Source organism: Podarcis cretensis (assembly GCF_951804945.1).
Source record: "Podarcis cretensis genome assembly, chromosome: 11".
Lineage (NCBI taxonomy): Eukaryota > Metazoa > Chordata > Lepidosauria > Squamata > Lacertidae > Podarcis > Podarcis cretensis.
In genome coordinates this window covers 49,260,522-49,284,283 of record NC_137180.1, presented here as the reverse complement: position 1 = coordinate 49,284,283, position 23,762 = coordinate 49,260,522, and the positions used below count along the sequence as shown (strand labels likewise).

At 46.2% G+C, this 23,762-nt stretch overlaps 1 protein-coding gene across 2 annotated transcripts; it reads right to left on the bottom strand.

Annotated features, from left to right (window-relative positions):
- Positions 1-654: 654 nt before the first annotated feature.
- AGXT2 (alanine--glyoxylate aminotransferase 2) lies at positions 655-22,350 on the bottom strand. 2 transcript variants are annotated; one of them, XM_079994953.1, is made up of 14 exons: positions 22,218-22,350; positions 19,171-19,256; positions 18,398-18,582; positions 15,875-15,998; positions 15,127-15,221; positions 13,228-13,321; positions 12,346-12,439; positions 10,735-10,835; positions 8,174-8,266; positions 7,125-7,257; positions 5,517-5,605; positions 4,526-4,675; positions 3,482-3,580; positions 655-966 (listed from the first exon to the last, which is right to left on the bottom strand). In XM_079994953.1, exons 1-14 carry the CDS (start codon positions 22,309-22,311, stop codon positions 853-855), a joined length of 1,551 nt encoding a protein of 516 aa, XP_079851079.1. In that variant the 5' UTR covers positions 22,312-22,350; the 3' UTR covers positions 655-852. The 2 variants fall into 2 exon arrangements, with proteins under 2 accessions (XP_079851079.1, XP_079851080.1); XM_079994954.1 differs by lacking the exon at positions 22,218-22,350 and adding an exon at positions 21,706-21,792.
- Positions 22,351-23,762: the final 1,412 nt, after the last annotated feature.

The window sequence follows — 23,762 nt, the reverse complement described above, 5'->3', positions numbered from 1 at the left end:
TTCATACAAAGAGGATCTTCCTTACTTGTAAGGAAAGCCATGTACAGGAAGAAGCAATAAATTATTTTACTGTACACTGCAGTCCATTTTTAGTGCATGCTGTTCTAAGCATTTCCTTGACTCACCCATCCTTATACACCATTCAGAACTGGGCTATATTAATAAGATGTGGGAAAGTGGATTCTGGTCCTGATTTGGCTCTTGCAAACATGGGGGGTGAGTTCCAGCCATGCCATTTACAGTTTAAAATTGGCTTCTGCCAGCCTGGTGCACCCCAGAGGTTTTAGACTAGAAACTCCTGCCAGCTGATGGGGGTTCAAAACATCTGGATGGCACCACATTGGTGAGAGCTGTTTTTAAAGGGTGTTAAAACCATTGGCTGCCCGGCTTCTGACTGGGAAGCCACACAGGCACTGCTTGAATCCACAAAATGAATGGGGGCCCCAATGGACAGGTACCCATTGGATGCCCCCCCCCATCTGCATAAAGGAGGACAGCTGTCATTCACATTCTAAGGACTGGTAGCAGCGTTACTGTTATTTCACTTCTATACTACAGGCATCTATATACAAATATATCTATAAAGCACAGAGAATCTCAAATAAAACCAAAGCAGCTTGACATACGTTTACGGAAATCGAAAGACCAAAAAAACTGGGTCATCTGATGATTTATACAAACCATAAATCTCGTTGCTCAGGGGGCTTGCTGCAACTACCGAGTCTTCAGATGGCACAAGTTGGCGCAGCAAATGGGCTGCTATGATAAACGCGTCAACCAGTTGCAATTTGCCAGCTGCGGCAGTTCAATCTCAGGGATGTTTGTTCTTCAGCATGACAGCAAACGGGGCGCTTATTTTGCCTTTGCTGTTCTTTCCCTGTGTCTTGTTAAAGCGGCATGGAAAACTCCCAGGGCGAAGTCTGCATCTTCCTTAGTGATGCACAGTGGAGGTTTGATTCTAAACGTCTTGGGAAGAGGAAGAAGCCAAAATGAGGAGGGGGAAACCGGAACAGCTCACATCAAATTGGCAATAAAAAAGAAATATCTGGATACACACTGTGGTTACGAAATCGGAGTTGCTACAAAAAGGGGTGGGGAGGAAGCCACTATATACCGTATTTTTCGCTCCATAAGACACACTTTTTTCCTCCTAAAAAGTAAGGGGAAATGTGAGTGCGTCTTATGGAGCGAATGGCGCTGCGCAGAGAGGGAGAGCTGCGCAGCACCCCTTCAGTGAAGCGAGAGGAGGAACAGAGCCCCTTCCGTTCCTCCTCCCACTTCGCTAAAGGGGCACTGCGCAGCTCTCCTTCTCTGTGCAGCGCCTGTCCTGTGAAGCCGGAGGAGGAACAGAAGGAGAACCAGCTTCACTGAACTGCGCAGCGCCCCTTCAGCGACGTCCCTGTCCTGCGAAGCCAGAGGAGGGACAGAAGGGTCTCCTGTTCCTTCTCCAGCTTAGCTGAAGGGGCACTGCGCAGTTCTCCCTCTCAGAGAGGGAGAACTGCGCAGCGGCCCTTCAGAGATGTGCCTGTCCTGGCTTCTGCCTTAGCCCTGCGCAGCCTCTTTGGGCAGGGGGAGCCTTCATCCCACTGCCCTGAAGAGGCTTGGCGCAGCTATCCCAGAAGCCAGAACAGCCACACGGTATCCCAGAAGCCAGAGCCCTCTTGGTGTTCTGGCTTCTGGGATTCAGAATAATTTTTTCTTGTTTTCCTCCTCCCAAAACTAGGTGCGCTTTATGGTCTGGTGCGTCTTTTGGAGCTGAAAATACGGTAGAGAGCTGGATTCAGTAATAAATGAAATGGCTGAAATCAGGAAACACAGGAGAGAGAGGGAGCCTAGGATGTTGTTTTGAAGTCAGATCTAGGCCAGTGCTGTCTCCACTGACTGGCAACAAGCTTCCCAGAGTTTCAGGCAAAAATCTTTCCCCATCCCTAGTTGGCAATTGAACCCTTTTGCATGAAAAAAACATGCCACCTAACTGCTGCCTTTTAAACAATTTATTTTGGGCAGCTGCTACACAGTGCCTCACAAGGGCCTAACTGCACATTATGTTAATGCTTTGATTGGCGACCATGCCACTGCAGTTTGGAAAAATAAAATGCTAGGTTGTGGGGATAGTCATCAGCAGCACAGTATGGGGGGAGAGGAAATTCAAAGCTTTCTCTCCCCACCTGCCATCTTACACACACACACACACACACACGTCAATTAGCACTGCAGGGGGTGGGGATGCTTTCCTTAGCCCCCTACTGCTAATTCCCACACAGGGGTCATTTTATTTACTAAGACTGTGGCTTCAATTCCCCCTCCACTGATGCTGTAGCACCATGAATGCTAATCACATTATTAATGTAGCTTGCAGTTACCTAGTATTTCTAACTTTACCAGTGCACAGCTCTGGGAAATTCTTGCTAAGCAGAGCTGTTAAGAGAACTCTGGGCAAAGAGGGGGAAGGGGTGAGCTTGCTGGGGCAATCTGACCTATGGTGAGTTCATATACAATGGTACCTCGGGTTACAGATGCTTCAGGTTACAGACTCCGCTAACCCAGAAATAGTACCTCGGGTTAAGAACTTTGCTTCAGGATGAGAACAGAAATCACACAGTGGCAGCAGGAGGCCCCATTAGCTAAAGTGGTACCTCAGGTTAAGTACAGACCTCCAGAACAAATTAAGTTCTTAACCCGAGGTACCACTGTATCTTCCCAATGCCTTTCTCCACTGCTTCCAGACTGCAAAAAGTCCCAATCCTTTTCCAAAAGCAGATCTCTTGCACTAGGGGAACAGAGAACGCTTTAAACCACAAACCTTAATTGCTGCAGAATAGTGGCATTCTCAAGGAGCTACGTTATCTATTCCGAAGTAAAGCCTGTTGAATTCAATGGGGCTCACTTCCAGGTTAAATCTGCCTGCCTGCCCTCCTTATGAGTTACCGGGAGCAGGGCTTTGATGGACATGCTGAATGGGCCTTGGTTGTATCCTGTAGGCAGCTCTTAGGTGTTTATTCTGAACACCAAACCGCCCCCAAGGAAATGCAGCCATTGAGCAAATCCTGAATCACCAGCAGAGTGGACCTTAATTCTGCTTGGCAAAATCAGATTGATGTGCTCCTGCTTTTCAGGCAGGAAGTAACAAGTTGAATCCCTGGCCTTTCCAGTTGGAAGGATCAGGCACGTGGTTCTTGGAAAGGCTTTTGCCCGAGACCCTGGAAAACAGCTTCCAGTCAGACAATACTGGGCTTGATGGACATAGAGTCTGCCCTGATATGACAGTTTTCCTGAATTTAGGGTCCACAAATTCAAAAACTAACTATGACCTGCAAGCATGCAGTTGTTCAACAACTCCCATCCCATCTAAAAAAAATAATGGTTTTTTCCTCTCCATGTTTTGTAGAGTCAAGCACACCTCTATTTTCTACTGGGGACGTCTGGTAACCATAATCTAATACATATCTCAGATTTATATATCTCATATATATAAGAATACCTGAAAAAACATTCCTCCCCGCCCAATCAGCACTCCCATATCTTTGCAATCTTCCATGATTTGGTTTATCTCTTCAACTGGAAGTGGCTGACGAGTCTCCTGTGGAGAAAAAGTTAGCTTAGTTTTCTTCCACCTCTCCTGGTTCTTTTAACCGAAACTCACAAACAGAAGTGAACTCGCATCGATTATGCCATTATTAAGTTTAGCCACTAGGTGGCACTGGACTTAAGTTTTAAATCTGGGTGGTGACAAAGGCTTCCTGTCGCTGAGAGAGAACAAAGTCTTTTCCGTCTTCCTGATTTGATTCCTCATTTTAAACCATTCATGATAGAAGCTGTTAAATTGTCAGTGCCCTAAGCCTGACAAGGCCCCGCTCCTGTCAGCAATCGGGCTGCAGCATTCTGCACTACCTGCGGCTCCCGGATCAAGTGTGATGGAAGCCCCACACAGAGAGCATTACCGTAATCTAGCTAGCAGCTGTGGAGTGTGGAGGGACTGTAGATATGGGCAGCGTCTAGAAAAGAGACAAACTCTTAGCCTGTCTGCACAGGGAGACGCAAGGCTTCAACAGCATAGGAAACTCAACGTAGAACATGAAACAAGGCATAGAGAGCCAGATATTCCTTGGGCAAAACCAAGGCAAGAAGAGGCACAACTAGGTAGCTCAGTTGGCTAGAGTGTGATGCTGATAATGCCAAGGTTGCAGGTTTGATCCCTGAATAGGACAGCTAAATATCCCTGCATCCTTAGGGTCTCTTCCCACTATGATTCTATGAGTTGCCACATCTCCAACTCACGAATCATTTGTAATGTGTAAACAATAAAAGCTGTGGGCAAATTTCAAACCCCGGTATCAGTGTCTGCCAACCACAAAGTGCAGCTCTGGCACTGAGAAGGCCCATGCAATTAATTGGAGGGTGATTTTTAGTGGCCTCCATAGTAGGCCTTTAGTGGTGACAGCCCAAGAGTTAAGATGGATCTATAAGTTGAGGCTGCTTATACCATGATAGAGACCGTTCCAGGCCCGCAAAGCGTCTTCCTGACCTTATTCTTGACCATCTCTATTCCAATCATAAGTCCTTTGCCACGGACATCTCCGACTATTTCAAACTCATTGCGCAGCTTAGCCAGCTCTAAGAGGAGGTGAGTCCCCACCTCCTCGCTGTTTTTCTGCAAGCCGTCTTCTGCTATTGCCTGAGAACACAAAAGCCATGCAGGAAATCACCAAATACTCTGAAATACCGTTGGCCAGGCCCTTCTTAACTCTAAAGAAAGCAACAGCATGTGGAGTTAATCTGATACACCACTACTATGAGTGTAAATAACTGCTGCACAGAACATACGGATAACCCTGTCTTAAATATACCAGGGGGAAATGAGACAAGGACAGGGAGCCTAGACGTTGTTGCATCAAGTGTCCTCCCACAGTTTCCAGAGCATTTTCCCATCGCTTGCTGCAAAAGATCTGATCTGCTAGAGAAAGAAGTTTGTTGCACAATATATTAACGGCACTTCCTGAATTTGCCAGAATGTGATTAAATCCCTCCCTAAAACATAGGGGACGTGGGTGGTGCTGTGGGTTAAACCACAGAGCCTAGGATTTGCCACTCAGAAGGTCATTTGGTTCGAATCCCCGCGACGGGGGTGAGATCCCATTGCTCGGTCCCTGCTCTTGCCAACCTAGAAGTTCGAAAGCACGTCAAAGTGCAAGTAGATAAATAGGTACCACTCTGGTGGGAAGGTAAACGACGTTCCCGTGTCCTGCTCTGGTTTGCCAGAAGCGGCTTAGTCATGCTGGCCACATGACCCGGAAGCTGTACACCCTCGGCCAATAAAGCGAGATGAGCGCCACAACCCCAGAGTCGGTCACAACGGGACCTAATGGTCAGGGGTCCCTTTACCTTTACCTAAAACATAGAGACAGTCTGGAAGAACCTAAGGATGGTGGTGTCCTGCAGTGTTAAGATGAAAGACTCATGGCGTATATGCTACAGTCCCCCACAGATAAAGATGCAAGTCACAGTCATTTTCTTACATCCAAAACTGCAGACCCAACTGCACAGGCCACAGGATTTCCTCCAAATGTGTTGAAATGTAGAGTTTGAGCCAAGGCTTCTGCAATCTCTGAAAAACAAAGCATGCTAGTATTCATAACTGAAACATTATACTTACAGATAGGTAGCCGTGAAACATTATAGTAAATGATTAAAGGCAGCTGCTGATGCTCTAGAGCAGCCTTTCTCAACCTGTGGGTCCCCAGATGTTGTTGGACTACAACTCCCATCACCCCTAGCTAGCAAGGCCAGAGCTCAAGGATGATGGGAGTTGTAGTCCACCAACATCTGGGGACCCACAGGTTGAGAACCGCTGCTCTAGAGCAAGGGTTCCCAAACTGTGGTTCATGGACTGAGCTTCATCCAGGTGGTCTGTGGTTGTCATGGACCAGTTGGATGCAGAGGAATGGTGGGAGGAACCAGCTGGGGATCCCAAGGGATGAAGGCACAGAGCCCGGGGATTCGTGATAGGATGATGATGTGGCCCGAGGAAGAGGACTGGGAGGAGGTGGTGTCAGAAGCTGAAGAGGCAGCAGGGCTTAGTATGCTGGGGGTGTCTGTGGCAGAGAGAAGCCCAGAATCAGAAGTGGAAGCAGCAGAGGAGGGAGACCAAGAGGCAGAGATAAGTCATACTGGTGAAAAGGTACAGATGTCTCCCCCTCCTGCAGTGACAAGCTCCCCTCCCATCTGGTCTCCCAGGACCGGGAGAGGCATGAAAAGGGCAGGGAGAAGTTAGCGTCAAGCAGGCACAGTCTCAGATTGCTTGGGAAAACCACAGAAAGGAGGGGGCTTAGGTAGCTATGGGGAGGCGGGGACCTTCAGTCTCTGCAACTGCTTTATGGGGGCAAGACCTACTAGTGATGTGTTGCTGTGCTAATTAGGACTTACCCACCCACCCCGGTGCAGATCCTGTTTTTGCTAATAAAGAGTTAAATTCAGCTTGCTCAGTGTGATTTACTGCTGTCTCATTCCTGCCAATGGTATGTCTGCATTTTTAGTCGTACAGTGGTGCCTCGCAAGACAAAAAGAATCCGTTCCGCGAGTCTCTTCGTCTAGTGGTTTTTTCGTCTTGCGAAGCAAGCCCATTAGCGGCTTAGCGGATAAGCGGCTTAGAAAAAGGGGGGGGGGGAGTCGGAAAAACTCGCAAGACATTTTCGTCTTGCGAAGCAAGCCCATAGGGAAATTCGTCTTGCGAAGCACCTCCAAAACGGAAAACCCTTTCGTCTAGCGGGTTTTTCGTCTTGCGAGGCATTCGTCTTGTGGGGCACCACTGTATCTCTATTGCTTCTTTTATTTCTTACATTAAAATGCAACATAAGAAATAAAAGAAGCAATAAAATTACAATTAAAAATTCCTCTGGCATATTGCAAAGCACATTACAATTCCTACAACAGGCGGGAAAATTGTTAAGTGGTCCGCCAAGACCCTCAGCAATTCTGAAGTGGTCCATAGGCGGTGAGAATTGGGAACCACTGCCCTAGACAAAGCATAGAAGCAAAGGTCCGTTCTCACCAAACAGCCATGAGAGCCCTGTTAAAACCCCAATTATTCAAGACTTTAACATCTGTAGTATGAAAGTCATTTGCACCTGTTGTACTGACAACAGCTCCCATTGGAAACCCATTGCCAATTCCCTTTGCCATGGTGACAATGTCAGGAACCACATCGTGTCCTTCAAATCCCCAGAAATGGCTGCCTGTTCGACCAAACCCCGTCTGAACCTTCAAAGAACAAAGAATTTTTTTATTTAAAAACAAGTTGCTTCATATGTTTTGGGCTTGTAGTTCACACAATACAGATTTCTTTCACAGATAACATTTCTGTAGACAGTGTGTGCGTTGCCACAGGTGATGAGCACAGTTATTTCACCACACATACCAGTTTGTAGGAATCCTCTGCAACTGGGTCACATATACTGTGTATCTGCATGCAAGGCTCACACGAAACTGTGTATACCAGGGTGCATGCTGCAAAATGGAAGAGGCTGTTGGATCAAGCCAGCAGCCAACCAGATAGATTTGAGAAACTTGCAATGTGGATTTTGGCACAAGAGCACTCTCCTCTCTTGTTGTTTCCAGCAACAGGTATTCAGGAGCATTACTGCCTCCAACTGTGGCAGCTGTGCTAAGTAGCCACTGATATTTTTCTCTCTCCACAAATTCATCTACTTCTCTTTAAAAGTTATCCAAGCTGGTTGCCATTACTGCATCCTGTGGCAGTGAGTTCCATAGTTTAACTATGTGCTGCATGAAGAAGGACTTTCTTTTATCTGCCCTGAATTTTCCAACATTCAGCTTTGTTGGATATCCACTGGTTCTAGTGTTATATGAGAGGGAGAAAAACTTTACTCACTGAGAAGATACCCAAGCTGCCTAATCCGTTTTATCCAACCTTTTTTGGGACCAAAGGCTGCATTATTCCAGAGGAAAAGTGTCAGGAACTTTGCTCCCGTATGGGTGGGGCCGGGTTCCCACACGATCACACACCCTTCACTCTCTCATGCACCAAGTTATTTCCCATGGAAATAAAGGAATATGTATAATTCTAGGTAACTCCTATGTACTTCACAATATGTTTTTTTTCAAAAACAGATGTGTATAAATCTTTGGATAGGGGAAGTTAAGTTCAAGTACTCACTTCATCTGCGATGCATACACCACCTTTTTCACGCACCAGCTGAAAAGCCTCTTTCAGGAATCCCTTGGGGTACTGAACTGTTCCATTGACACCCTGCCAAAAGCACACACACACAAAAAGACACTGGTTTAGTGGCCAATAGCAGCTCCATCCTGGGCTGGATGAATCCCTAGCCGGAATTAAGATTGCCGGAAGAAATATCAACAACCTCAGATATGCAGATGACACAACCTTGATGGCAGAAAGTGAGGAGGAATTAAAGGAATTAAAGAACCTTTTATTGAGGGTGAAAGAGGAGAGTGCAAAATATGGTCTGAAGCTCAACATCAAAAAAAGAAGATCATGGCTACTGGTCCCATCACCTCCTGGCAAATAGAAGGGGAAGAAATGGAGGCAGTGAGAGATTTTACTTTCTTGGGCTCCATGATCACTGCAGATGGTGACAGCAGCCACGAAATTAAAAGCTTCTTGGGAGAAGGGCAATGACAGGCCTAGACAGCATCTTGAGAAGTAGAGACATCACCTTGCCAACAAAGGTCCGTATAGTTAAAGCTATGTATTTCCCAGTAGTGATGTATGGAAGTGAGAGCTGGACCATAAAGAAGGCTGATCGCCGAAGAATTGATGCTTTTGAATTATGGTGCTGGAGGAGACTCTTGAGAGTCCCATGGACTGCAAGAAGATCAAACCTCTCCATTCTGAAGGAAATCAGCCCTGAGTGCTCACTGGAAGGACAGATTGTGAAGCTGAGGCTCCAGTACTTTGGCCACCTTATGAGAAGATAAGACTCCCTGGAGAAGACCCTGATGTTGGGAAAGATGGAGGGCACAAGGAGAAGGGGGCGACAGAGGACGAGATGGTTGGATAGTGTTTTCGAGGTTACCAGCATGAGTCTGACCAAGCTGCGGGGGGCAGTGGAGGACAGGAGTGCCTGGCGTTCTCTGGTCCATGGGGTCACGAAGAGTCGGACACGACTAAACGACTAAACAACAAAGCAGCTCCACCTTAGTGAAAATGTGTTTCCACTTGTGCAAGGTTGGAGCACCTGATTTCCACTGATACTCTCCCCCAGGAACCACTGCTCTCAGCATCATATTCCGTTCTGTTCCAGGTGGTCCCCCACCCCTCAGGAGAATTTTTTTAGGGAGCAATCAACAAAATCCAAGCCTCCAGACTTGTAGCAGAGCATGCTTCAACCATACAACAAACTTGCCACTATTCTATGCAGCAAAACACGGACGCAAAAGGATGCATGTTTTCACTTGTGTCAGAGTTTTACTTTACATTTACTTTAAATCGTGCTTTAAGAGGGGCATTTGGTTGCAGCCAGTGGTGGCTTGTGCCCGTAGGACAAAAGGCAGGAATTCAAACAGTTGGTGGAACCAGAATCAGTCATAGGCAGAGCCAAGAAATTCTAGTTTGGTCCTCCCCCTCCTCCCCCACCCTGTTGACTTCCACAAAGGACAAGGCTGATACTAAGGAGCAGGAAGGCGACAGGTCAAACAAACCATAGTTAAAGCTAGGGTTACCAGATGTCCCTGGTTTCCGGGGACAATCCCCGGATTTGCAAATCTGTCCCCGGGAAACATGGCAGCAGCAACCTCAGCAGCCCAGAGCCAACCTGGTAGCACAGTTGGTTCTGGCTGGCTTCAAGAGCTGCTTGCTGCCTGCTGCCGTGGCACCCACCATTTTTCCTTGCTGGAACTTCCAGCGAGGAAAAATGGCGGGTGCCATGGCAGCAAGCAGCTCCTGAAGCCAGCCAGAACCAACTGTGCTACCAGGCTGACTCTGGGCTGCTGAGACTGCTGCTGCCACTGCCAAAGGGGAACCGAGAATGTCCAGCAGTACAGATCTCCTGTCCCCTTTCCCCTTTGTTTTGACTGATCGGGGGAGGCTTGGGAGTTGCGGGTGCGCGGCCGTTGCCCAGTTTTTTAAAAACTCTGTGCATTTATGTTTCACAGGGTACGAAAGAAGGGCTTTGCACGTTGCTTGGAAGAAACCACTGCCCTTGCACCCCTCCTGGGCAACGGCCACCCACCCGCAACTCCCAAGCCTCCCCCGATCTGTCAAAACAAAGGGGGAAGCGGGCAGGAGATCGGGGAAGGCTCGGGAGTCATGGGCGGGCCATGCACCATTGCCCAGTTCTTTAAAAACTCTGCACATTTATGTTTCACAGGGTGCGAAAGAAGGGCTTTGCACCTTTATACAATATGCATGTGCGCTTGGGCCCAGGGTCTTTTGCCTCACCATCCCCACTACTGACTCCCTGTTGCTACTCAGCTTCAAAACAAATAAAAAAAAATATGTCCCCGGATTCATTGAAAAAAATCTGGTAACCATAAATTAAGCAAGGCTGTTTGGACATAAGAAACCATAGACAAAACAAGCCTTGGTTTGTCAGCCAACTACAAACCATCTTGGTTTGCTGGCAGAAAAAAAACATGGTTACTCTGCTGGGCTGGGTTTGCCCGTTACAAAACACTTTGGCTAAACAAACCATGGCTTATGTGCAAACCAAACAACTGACCTAGCATGCTATTACTACAAAGGGAATCACTTACTTGAATTGGCTCAGCAATAAATCCAGCTATGGCCTTTGGAACACAAGTCGTGAGAGTGTCTTTGAGCTGCTCAATATACTGGTCTTTTGCATGGCAAGAGCCTGTATCGAGAGGATGGGGAGGGAGAACAAAACGTTCACATGCAATAGAGGCCAAGGGTGGCTTCTAATGCTGCTTTTATAAAAATAAAATATCCACCATGCATTTTGGTAACATCTAAATAACCTATGTTGGTCCAACCACCCGCATCTAATTACCCATACTTCAGAGGCTGGCAGAATGCATGTAATCTGAATACAAAGATTCATATGTCATCCATTTCCCCTTCTATTTCCAACTTTCAGCTCTAGCAGCAGAGTCCTATGCCTGCCTGCTCAGAAGTAAATCCCATTGAGCTGAATAGAGATTACTCACAGGACTGCAGCTAAAACAAGTGGGGCAAAAGCTAGAGCTGTTATTACTCCTAGAGGAAATATACTGCACATAAATGAGCTTGTTTCCAAATCTAATTAGCCATTTGATATATGTCCTATCCATAATTTGCAGTAGCAAACTCAGACTGTGTACACACATACCTGGAAGGAAGTCCCATTTCACAGGTCCCACTTGCACCTTTTAAAAGCGCAACTGGAATTGGATCGGGGGAGTTTGGCCACCATCCACATTTGCCAACTGTTCACACTTAATCCCAGTCCACCAGCACCCCTTTATCCTCAGGGCAGCTCTCCAAAGTGCCCAGTTCTCAGCATGAAACATTTAGCAAAGAGCAGCAGTTTAAAAGGAATTATGACAGAGAGCTTGATGATGCTATAAATTTCAACTTGCCCTGCCCCCAGGATGCCCCCTTTGGAGGGGTCTTGTGCTGGCTGAGGTGGCCTAGAGAGTTACACTGGCACATCCCTAGCAAAGATGAGATGAGGGAGTTGCGTTGCAGTAGCTGTGGCTCAGCTTCAGCCCAAGACCCACCCATTCCAAACTCACTTATCCCAGCGGCTCTCAGGTCTGGATTTCACTGTCAATACAATCATATCTTGGGACACAGGTGGCGCTGTGAGTTAAACCACAGAGCCTAGGGCTTGCCGATCAGAAGATCGGCAGTTCGAATCCCCGCAATAGGGTGAGCTCCCATTGCTCGGTCCCTGCTCCTGCCAACCTAGCAGTTCGAAAGCAAGTCAAAGTGCAAGTAGATAAATAGGTACCGCTCCAGCGGGAAGGTAAACGGTGTTTCTGTGTGCTGCTCTGGTTCACCAGAAGCGGCTTAGTCATGCTGGCCACATGACCTGGAACCTGTATGCCAGCTCCCTCAGCCAATAAAGCAAGATGAACGCCACAACCCCAGAGTCGTCCACGACTGGACCTAATGGTCAGGGGTCCCTTTACCATCATATCTGAGAGATATACTTTACATGCAGGAGGTGCCAAATTCAATCTACACCCACAGTTAAAAGGATATTTGCCTTGCAGAACTGCTGTCAGAACTAATGGCCTGGCTGTGTATGAGAGGGTTGCAGGTGTCCATCTGCCCAAGGCATATCTAGTTTACTGCACTGAACCACCATGGTGTCATTCTCTTTCACCTCTGAAAATCAAGGCCTCTCTCATTGAAACAACCTGCAGAACAGGTGCATTTTCGAATGGTTTGCACTGGAGAATCTCGACAATGGCTTCCCCCCCAGGGACCACGAAAAATGTCAGGCAGCATAGTCTGAAAAAGCACAACAGAGATATAGGTGTTGCAACGGGATTAACTGGCTATGTCAGGTTTTTATGCTATTTTTCACATTTTGATCTGAGATATGCACTCATCAAAATGCTGGTACAGCCTAAATTCATAGATACAAAACATTTTGGCCACCAGCAGAAAGTTCACTCTTCATAAAAAAGTGATCAAAAGGTACCTGTATTTAGAACCAACCCAACTGTATTGTCTTTGATTGAAAATGGAGCAAATTTCTCATTGTGCATTTTGTAAAACTTGGAGCAACTCAGAAGACTTCCCATTGCTATACTATACCTACAGAATGTAGGCTTGATTTAAAAAGGGGAGAGGAGGTATAATTCTCTTCCCTGTTACCAGAGTGAAAACACTGTATTAAAGTGTCTAGTATTCTATTTTTTAAATTATTTATAGCCTTCCACACATACACACACACACATCTCAAGGCAATGTACTAGACACAATAAAGCAGCTAAAAGACAGTGAAAAACAACACAGAAAGCAGCAGATATCTTAAAATAAAAATACAACATAGAGACCTATGGCAGAGAAACTCTCCTGCAGACCGCATTAATCCACTGGATGGATAAACAACCTGGTCCTGAGCTATTTGTGGCCTTATATGTCAGTGCCAATACTTTGAGCTTGGCCCATAGCAGATTGGCAGCCTCTGGACCAACCTGAAGAGTAGCATCACATAGGGAGATTTAGGAAAAGTCAAGCAAGCAAGATGTTTGTTGTGCAACGAATGAGGAGGGAAGCAGCAAGAACCTCACCTTTTGGCAGCCAAGCCCATTGGCAAGTCCATGTTTGTAACATCCAATAGATGACAAGCCCATTGTGTAAGCACTGCTCCCGTGGTAGCCTCCTCTGTAGAAAAAACACACCACCACAACTACTTTCAAGCCCTTCTGATTAATCTCCCTGTGACTGTCTTTACAAATATGAAAGAAACAAGAATAATTAAAAGAAAGGCAAGCTTCTGAACTGCACAGAAACCGTCTTCAGCAACCAATACTCAGAGCTAACAATTACGGTAACAGAAAACCCTTCTGGCTTCTCAGTGGTTTGTCTTTACCAAACTGATCTGAAAAGGATAAATGTTAAATACACAAAATTGCTAAGTTTGCACTAGCAACTAGCAAGCACTAGCAAGCATAAATTTGCATTGCAAAATGTTGCCTATTGCGCTTGGAATCATCTACAGTGGTACCTCAGGTTAAGTACTTAATTCGTTCCGGAGGTCCGTACTTAACCTGAAACTGTTCTTAACCTAAAGCACCACTTTAGCTAATGGGGCATCCCACTGCTGTTACGCCGCCGCCGCACGATTTCTGTTCTCATCCTGAAGCAAAGTTCTTAACCTGAAGCACTATTTCTGGGTTAGCGGAGTCTGTAACCTGGAGCGTATGTAACTTGAAGTGTATGCAACCCGAGGTACCACTGTATAGAGAAAGTGGATGAAGGAAAGTTTTTCTCTCCATCCTTCATAACACTAGAACTTGGGAACATCCAATGAATCTGAATGTTGGAAGATTATATACATCCCGACACAGAGCATAAATTATGGAATGAGATTCCACAAGAGGCAGCACTGGCCACCAACCTGGATGACTTGCAATGAGGATTAGGAAGATTCATAGAGGAAATGGCTATAAGTGTTTACTAACCACGGTGGATATGTTTTTCCTCCATCATTTGAGGAAGTATGTTTCTGAAATACAGCTGCTCGAAACACCAAGAGGAGGGAGTGTTCTTGCACTCAAGTTTTGCTTATAGGCATTTAGTTGGCCACTGTGAAAGCAAGATGCTGGACAAGATGGACCACTGGCCTAATCCAGTAGTGCCTTTCTTATGTTTTTAAGTAGCATCAACCTGGGCATTTAACATCTTTTTATCTTGATTTTCTTACTTTGAACACCGGTGGTTCAGGAAGAGTTCCATGCAACTCAAGAGCTCACACTCAAGAGTTTCAAAACATGTTTTGGCCAAGTAAGAGATCACGTCACCTGCTCCATGTTTCATGCTGAACTTAGAGGGACTCTGATCAGTTCAGGGTTTGTGCTAGTTCAGCAGCCTTTGGCATCCTGGATGGGCACAAGACCCCCTCTTTCACTTACGTATGAATCACACTATTCCAAGGCATGCCAGAAGAAAGCGTGAATTTTCAGTAAAATCAAAGAATCCTAAACATTAGGTCCCATTTAGAGGACCATTCTGGGCTGTTGACCAGTAATCTGTTTTAAAACGGAATTGTCAGCCAGTAACACAACACACTCTAGAAAAAATAGATGAAGATACATGATCGAACAGTACTTTGTTTCAGGGGAATTAAAGATAAAATTGCAGCAGAAGATGGCAGATAGGAACATCTGGACATAAATATCTCCAAACTAGTTATGGAACAAGGAAATCTGCTCACCCCTATATGGAACATAAAAGCAGATCACAATATACCCAGATATCTAGAATGTTGACATGTGTTTTAATCTGTTTTTATTTTATTTCTGATTTTACTTTTTTAATGTTTTGAATTGTTGCCTTTAACTGTTTTAACCAATAATTTTATTGTTTTATTCTTTGTGTAAATCACTTTGAGGTTTCCTTACAACCAAGCAGTGCATGGATTTTATGAAATAAGAACAAACAACTAATATACAAGGTGTGATAGCTACCTCAATCCAATGATGTCAAAGTTGCGTGTAAAAACCCTTGCCATTAACATGGCAAGGTCATTGGCTTCCGAACCACTGTTGGTTAGGAAAATCACCTAGAACAAAGATATATTCGTCAGAATGCAGATTTAGGGAGAAGAGAAGCAAAGTTAAGTGTAAATCTATTCTGATGCACAGTTAACAATCTGGCAGAGTGCAAACACCATGGATTGTATTCAATGCAGCTTTAAGTACTCCGTTCCAGGAGGAGAACGGCTTCTACTTGCGCAATGGGACTTTCCCCCGCCACTCCCTCTGTGTGCTGCCTGAATCTGTTCTGGGGTTTCCCTCAAACCTCTGGAGTAGATTTGGGAATTGTCTATGGTGCATGCAGGGGCAGGAGGGGTAGGAAAAACCCCTGTGCATTTGGAAGTCTTCTGTTCTTGCAATTATTTAGTTAAATACCACCCAAGGGTTATAATTCCACTATTTCAGGCATAGGCAAACTCGGCCCTCTGGATGTTTTTTTTGGCCTACAACTCCCATGATCCCTAGCTAGCAGGACCAGTGGTCAGGGATGATCGGAATTGTAGTCCCAAAACATCCAGAGTGCCGAGTTTGATTATGCCTGCACTATATCTTCTGAAATATATATATACTTTCATGGGGGGAATGGAATTACATCCCTGACTCACCCTCCTAGCTCTCAGAGCATCACCGTAACCCACACATTTCGAACTGAATTTTCTCCCTGTACAACTCAGCATACCTTTAAGGGAGCTGGAAGCAACGTGGCCAGTTTCTCTCCATATTCCTGGATTGCTGCGTGTGCATAGAGGCTGCTTGTGTGCCACAAACGACCAAGCTGTTTCTGGGCAGCTGCCGTTACCTTCCTGTGTGTGTTTGGAAAAAAATATGTGATGATTTAAGGCTTTGATCCAATTTGTTTTTGATATATCAACACCCCACATACACACTTTAATAGCAAACTTAGTTTAGTTTCATGCTTTTAAATTCGGTTGGCAATCTGTATTGCTTTATATATGTTGCACAGACTATTTTCTGTATTTATTGTGATTGTTATTATTTGTTAATATGTTAGTTAATAATATTATGTTTGTTTTTTAATTGTCATTTCTTCCTTGGGTATGTTAGCAGCCACTTTAGGCACAAGATGCTTAAATTTGGTTTCTCTAGCTTTCTGAGACAGGTTGGAATGTTGTTGAGCCTTAAGCTTGTTTTGAATTACTGTTTTGTGCTTCTGTTATTGCTACATTACTGTTACTGTGCTCTGTAATTTTTTCCCATAGTATCATGTTTATGCGTAAACTGTTTTGAGGTCACTCGGGATGAAAAGTGATACATTACAGTAAGTAAGTAATGAAATAAAGTGGATATGGCATTGCACCAAAATATTAGTTGGCTACAGTTTAGCCCAATAAACAGATACATAAGCAACATGTTGCTGCAAAGTCACAGAGCTCATCTGTCGTAGCATAACTACAGAATCTGGTCTTTGAAACTGTTGCTGTTATGCCCTTTTATAAACAACCCAGGAAACACTGTGCAATACAGAAACTTTAAAAATGCAATACCAACAAACAGTAGCATCATATTGAGCTGAAGTATTTCATGGACAAGAGTTTGCTTCATCAGATGCACAAAGCTTGCTTCTGAGATGGTAAAGCAATCTGGTAGGGTGCTGTATGTGCAGCTGTAACTTCCTGAGTGCTCCCAGGCTGCGTTGCTGATGGAGAACTTGGCAAGAGTTCCATTGTTCTGGATGAGCTGAACAGGCTTCGCGACTCCATACTTTTGGAAATAGAACCTCACGGCAGTGGCATTGCTTTTGTAATTGATCGTCATTGGTCAGGGTGACCTCTTCGTTGTGGCTCAGGGTGATGCTGGGTTTGGGTAAGCGGTGATCCACAAAGGTCTCGCAATGAGAAGAGTTGTTAGAAACAGAGGGCACAATCCCAGGGAGACTCAACAAACCTGCTGTACCTGGAACTGGGTGAAGAAAGTGCAGCTGAATGGGACACAGCTGTGGGCAGCCTGAGGAATTACCTGCCCATAAAAAGCAAGTCTAGAGTGACAACTGGGGTGATGTCTTCTGTTTCCAGCAACTCTTCTCATTGCGAAACCTTTGTGGATCACAGCTTACCCAAACCCAGCATCACCCTGAGCCACAACGAAGAGGTCATCCTAGGAAGTAATGTGACAATCGATTGCAAAAGCAGAACCCAGCGATAAGGTGGAGTTACAGCTAAAGCTTGCTTCTGGCTAGATATAGTTAGGATTGCACTGCAAACCTTTGGTCCTCCAGCTGTTGCTGGATGACAATTCCCATCATTCCTGGCCATTGGCCATACTTGGTACGAGCGATGGGAGTTACAGTTATATAGCTTGGTAAGATCTGTTTGACAGTGGAACTGACTCCATTGGAGGTTCTTAAGGGAAGGTTGGATGGGCGTCTGTCATGGGTGCTTTAGTTGAGATTCCTGCATTGCAGGGGGTTGACCTAGATGACCCTCGGCATGCCTTCCAACTCTACAGTTCTATGATTTTAACACCTGCAGTGCCAAAGGTCCCCGACTCCTGATCCACATGCATGTATAAGGAGAAAAACTACCAACCGTGGGGCTGAACGGCCATGAAATGCAAGAAGTGTCACCTGTGACAATTCTGTGTAATGCATAACACACCCAAGAGCTGTAACAAGTGATAAGCAGCAAGGATCACCTGTCAGTTTTCATGGAAGAGCTTCAAACTGATTAGCATGGACAAGGTTGCCTTTTGAAAGGCAACATTTACATGGCACCACTAAACAAAAATTACTCAGTACACCTCTGTGACATCAGAGTAGGTAAGCCAATGGTAACAAGAGCAGTTGTGACATCTCTACCTGCCCAGATTCACTGTGGCACCCAAGCAAATTCCCAGCTTGCTTGCAGCTTGCCTCAGGGCTCATTCATACTAATTTTCCTTTGCACTTTCTAGGCACAAATCTGTGCTTTTCATGTCCCACATGAAAGCCCACTCTTTAATGCTCATGTCCATCTGCAGAAAACCTGAATTGCTGTTTGTTCCGATTCAGCATTAAAGAGCAGGTTTCCATTGGGAAAGCGGAGGGGAGGGGGAAGTGCTCAAACATGGACTGGGAAAGGCTTACCTGTGCTTAGAAAGTGTGGGGCAAAAGTTAAGTGTGGATAAGCCCTTGTTACCCATGGTCTGTAACCATGCTAAAGGAATTTTGCAGATTATTAGATGGTGGGATTAACCACATACTTACGGGTGGCAGTGACCAACACTAACAGTGGCAATTCCAGCAAAGAGATCAAGGTACCGACGTCCTTCCAAGTCAAACACCCACTGCATATGCCCCTGATGGATAAGCAGTGGCTTCTTGTAGTAAGTGAGCAAGGAGGGAGACACATTCTGCTTGCGGATCTTCAGCATCTGCTCATAAGGATAAGACTGCAAGCAGGATGCACAAAAAGGCATTTGTAGATTTATTTCCATTGTAGAGACCTGACCCCCATCATAATCAGTTGAGTAATCCGATTGTATCAACATAGTACAGCTTTGAAATATCTGTCTGCTAATCTGGGCTGGGTAGAAAGTGCCCCAAACACTTCCTGAGCCACTGAGGAAATAGAGCCACATATAAAATACAACCACTTAAAAAAAAATATATGTTTCATATGTTCATTAGTAACACTAAATGGATGCCTGTTTCAAAGTTTTTTGCTTGGTTTACTAAATACAAGCAAAATAAACATGCTACTAGGCATCAAGACAAATTTCCAATGCAAACTGAATTTTCCAATTTGAAACTTCCCAGAAAACTCACATCACTGGCTGCACACCTATGTGGGAATGTAAGCCCCTTTGAACTCAGTGGGACTTGTTTCTAAGTAGGCACATATAAGATTGTACAGTTAGCCTGCATTAAGCATCCTCTGCCTGTGCATTGTGCACAGAACCTTGCTGAGAACTAGCAACACAGCAAAGCCCTCCAAACCCTATCCACCCACAAACAGGACTAGCAACTCACACACTTACGTCATATTTTTCAGGTAAAAAGCCACAAGGAGGCATTTTTGATTGCAGGCGGCAAGAGTTTTGCAGCTTCTGTTGCCTGTATACCTCTAATTAAAAAATGCAAATCGTTAGGATTATCCACACATATCAGTGCAACCTTCTGAAGTGAAATTTAATTTTATTCCAGTGTCATGTGACAAGCAGCTTTAACATTTTTCTGCTGAGATACTGTGAATCAGGCTTGGCAGAAAGTCAGTGGCTGGCCTAAAGTCACGGTAAGTGTTACGCTTGAGCAAGGATTGGAACCAAAGTCCAAAGTGTAATACCCCACCCACTGTACCACACTGGCATCAGGAACTATTCTTCTAGCACAGACTTCCCCTGTCTACAGATGTTATTAGACTCCCTCTCCCATCAGCCCCTGTCAGCATGGCCAGTGCTCAAGGAGGATGGGAATGGCAGGCCAAAAACATCTGGAGGGAACAAGGCTGGGGAAACCAGTTCTAACACAAATCAATGTGGACCAGAATGATCCTGTGCACACAGTGCTTTTGGCCTTAAGTGGAATGAGTCCTCTAAGGTGGCCCTAAAATTGCTTCTTTCCCTTCTTGCAGCAGACCAGGGTGGGCTGGAAAAGCAGGTGCAGTTTGTATGCTTGGAGTGTTGTCAGGGGATGAGATGTACATTAGATATGCAGAGCAGCAGCTCCTGCAAATTTTACAAATATGCACATTATAAAAATGCCACCTCTTTGGGCAGGGGTCCAGTGAGGTAATTTTAAGCTCTGGACTGAAAGGTTTAGATGGCAATGTGAATTCTTTAATTCAGTTTGTGCCGCTCAGGCACACAAGTTTTGCGCAGCATTCACATGCCATCTTCCTTATCAAAATGCTGCCCCATTTTATTTTCCCATTTAATTCTGATCTGTTGTTTTCATGGAAAAGCAAAATGTAAAAAAGAAAGTGAAACTGTGGGGTGTATTATTATTATTATTATTATTATTAATTTTGATCAATTTTGATTTTAATTCATTTTTATAATGTCATACTGTTTTAATGTTGTTAGCCGCCCTGAGCCCGGCTTCGGCTGGGGAGGGCGGGATATAAATAAAATTTATTATTATTATTATTATTATTATTATTATTATTATTAATATCCCCACCCATCTGGCTGGGTATCCTCAGCCACTCTGGGAGGCTTACAGCACTTTAAAAAATGGCAAAGCATCAAACATTAAAAACCTCCCTAAACAGGGCTGCCTTCAGATGTCTTCTAAAAGTCAGATAGTTGTTTACTGCCTTGACATCTGGTGGGAGGGCGTTCCACAGGGCGGGTGCCACTATAGAGAAGGCCCTCTGCCTGGTTCCCTGTAACCTCACTTCTTGCAGTACGGGAACTGCCAGAAGGCTCTTGGAGCTGGACCTCCTAGTGCTTCAGAGAAGCAGGAGTTCTGATAAAGGTCCAGACCCCATTAGGTCCAGTTGTGGACGACTCGGGTTGCGGCGCTCATCTTGCTTTATTGGCCGAGGGAGCCGGCGTACAGCTTCCGGGTCATGTGGCCAGCATGACTAAGCTGCTTCTGGCGAACCAGAGCAGCGCACGGAAATGCTGTTTACCTTCCTGCCGGAGCGGTACCTATTTATCTACTTGCAATTTGATGTGCTTTTGAACTGCTAGGTTGGCAGAAGCAGGGACCGAGCAACGGGAGCTCACCCTGTCACAGGGATTCGAACCGCTGACCTTCTGATCGGCAAGCCCTAGGCTCTGTGGTTTAACCCACATCGCCACCCCCAAATCCCACCGGTCCAAATCCCACACTCCTGTCGTTGCCCTGCCCCCAACATCTGGTAATGAAGGGGATGTTGGTTCTGAACATGGAGGTTTCAGTCAACCATCATACCTACTAGCTTTGGTTGATAGGTATATCTATGCATCCTCCATGAACTGTAATGTTGAATTCAGTTGGGATAGCTCAGTCAGCAGAGCATGAAACTGTTAATCTCAGAGTCATGGGTTTGAGCCCCAGGTTGGGCAAAACATTCCCCTATTGCAGGGGTTGGACTGGAGGATCCTCGGGGTCCCGTCCATGCCTACAGTTCCATGATTCTCCAATGCACATTAACTTGAGAGTAAAGCAGGCCAGGTGCAAAAGAAGACAGGGCTTCTGCACCTTTTAATAAGTTGTGAAGAAGAGGGAATTTCAGCACCTGCTGAAAATGCTTATTCCACAAGGCTGTTAAAGGCAAGCGAGTTCCGTCTTCTTTTGCATCTGCCCCCCCCCCAAAAAAAAACACACCTGGGGGCAAGTCTCACTGAATATATACCGAGCATTTATATACCGCTTAATATTTCAAAAAAGATCTCTAAGCGGTTCCTCAATACAGCCACGTTTTCACTTCCCAGTAAACGCGCTGAGGGTTTAGCAGCATTTAAGGCAGCGGGCGCATGTCCCGACCCTCAGTCCCTCCTGAGGCAGCGAGTTCCGCAGATTAACCGGCTCTGCCCGCCTGCGGAAAAGCGCGTTCTCCATACCGCCGGCTCCAAACCTCCTTCTACCTGTCGGCTTCGGCAGCCACCTTCCCTAGCGGGGCAGCGGGGGTGCAAACGGCCCTGCCGGCAGGAATTCGAGGCTCTCCTGGCCGGTACGCATTGAAGGGGAGAGGAGAGGTGTCTTTGCAGGTGTGGTAACAAAAGCCACGCTCTATGGCGGCCTGAGGCGCTTCCCGCGGCTCCTCCGCTTCCCAGACGACGCCAAAGAGCGCTGCTGCGCGAGGGCGGGTCTGGAGAGCGACCTCCGCGCACTTATCTGAGAGGGAAAGAAAGGCGTCGTTGCATGGCGGTGCGAATCCTTTCCGCTGTGAAAAGCCGCCGCGCGAAGGATGGCTATTGGGAGGGAGCGCGCTCTGCACGCCCTCAGAGGCGCGCCCTCGCTTCCCCCCAAGGAACGAGAAAAGCTCCTGGGCTGGGGCGCGAGCAAAGCTCCGCTCTCCGGCTGTGCCAGAGGGTGCCGTTCCCACCCACCCCCGCAGCCCCTCCAGCCTTTCCCGCTCCCCGACGCCGCCCCTTACCTCCCCCCGCCGCGCCGGGCCTGTTTCCCACCCAGAGCCAGGCCAGGCGGGGCTTCTGGCCCAGGAGCGCCCCTCGGAGCCGAGCCGCCACCATCCTCCCTCTCTCGCTCGCTCCGAAACAACAGGCCGCCGAGGGCGAGGTGGACTTTAAGGTCCGCGCGCGCCACCAATGGCAGCCGAGCAGCGGCCGCCGCCCCCCGCTGGCAGGGGTGGATTGAGGCCGCGGTCAAGTGGGAGTCCGGCCTTCCCTCAGAAGCCTGGTTTTGAGAAGTCCAGGATTAACTGAGAAGGAACTTCGCACTGAGGGCGTGTGCCTGCCTAAACTTCTCTGAGCACGTGCAGAGTGTTAACCCCCAAGGCTTGCTTGTTAAAGGCTGACCTGCAATCCCTTCCCTTCTCATTCATTCCAAGTGTGTATGAGAAACAGTTTGGAAGGCAAGGCAGAAATGAGCAAGCCAAGAGTTGACTGGGAGCAAAGGACCTGGGGGTAATGGGATTCCTCTTTGCCTTTACTTATGCATCATCTGTATGTTTGTTAGCTTATGCTTGTTAATGTTACAGCTGCAGCCACTTTAAATCAGGACATGACCTGGTATTGGATCCCAATGCACTGACTGAAGGCCATGCATTACAGATTTCCTGTTTATTAAGCATTGATCCGGATTTGGTTGTGCAAAGCTTGCACGGAGGTTAGACTATGTCCGCTCTTTATTGAGCATTTGTTCTGATTTGTTTGTGAGGAGCATTCTTCCTGGCAAATCATTAATTCAATCCACACTTTTCAATGCATTTCCCCATCACCCTAACCACAAAAACCTGAGGTTGTTTTTTAAAAAGTTGATTACTTGTGTTACAGCAGCAACTGAGGGATTTCAACCAGTTTGATTGCATGGACCTGAATTTCCAGTATGTGCTTGAATCCAAAATATAAGCTACTTAGTTGAGTGTTTTGCTGGAAGCCCAGATGACCTGTTACAAAACTGGAGAGATGCTACTTTTGAATATGGAGCATTAATGAAGACCTCGGATCTCCTACGTCAGGCATAGGCAAACTCGGCCCTCCAGATGTTTTGGCACTACAACTCCCATCATCCCTAGCTAACAGGTCCAGTGGTCCGGGATGATGGGAGTTGTAGTCCCCAAACATCTGGAGGGCCGAGTTTGCCTATGCCTGTCCTACATCTTCAGTTCAAAACTGCTGCCTTTCCTTTGTCTCCCCTCCTTTATTCTTTGGCCATTCCAGAACACTGACATGGCTGAACCCTTCTCCTAGTCTGGATTCCAAACCATACAAGGCGACACTGCGCTGGTGGCTCTTCTAGAGGAAGACCAACAGGCCATGAATAATCTTCAAGAAATGGTTCAACAGTTGTGTAATAGTTGTCTGGATTGTATAGATTGATTTGGGAGAGGACAGGGGTGCTTGTGTGTGAGTAGGCTAAATCACCCTTCATCAAAATGCTTATGTTTTAGACTACAAGTTTTGTATAGGCTGGGGTTGATGGGAGTTTGGTTCCAAACATCTATAGAGAACCAGGTTGGTGA

Coding starts and splice junctions, on each gene's coding strand:
- AGXT2 (XM_079994953.1), bottom strand. CDS start 22,311: ATGGTGGCGGCTCGGCTCCGAGGGGCGCTCCTGGGCCAGAAGCCCCGC. Junction 12,440..13,227: donor ATGGGCTTGGCTGCCAAAAG/GTGAGGTTCTTG, acceptor GTGCTTTTTCAG/ACTATGCTGCCTGACATTTT. Junction 4,676..5,516: donor TTGGGTCTGCAGTTTTGGAT/GTAAGAAAATGA, acceptor TTGTGTTCTCAG/GCAATAGCAGAAGACGGCTT.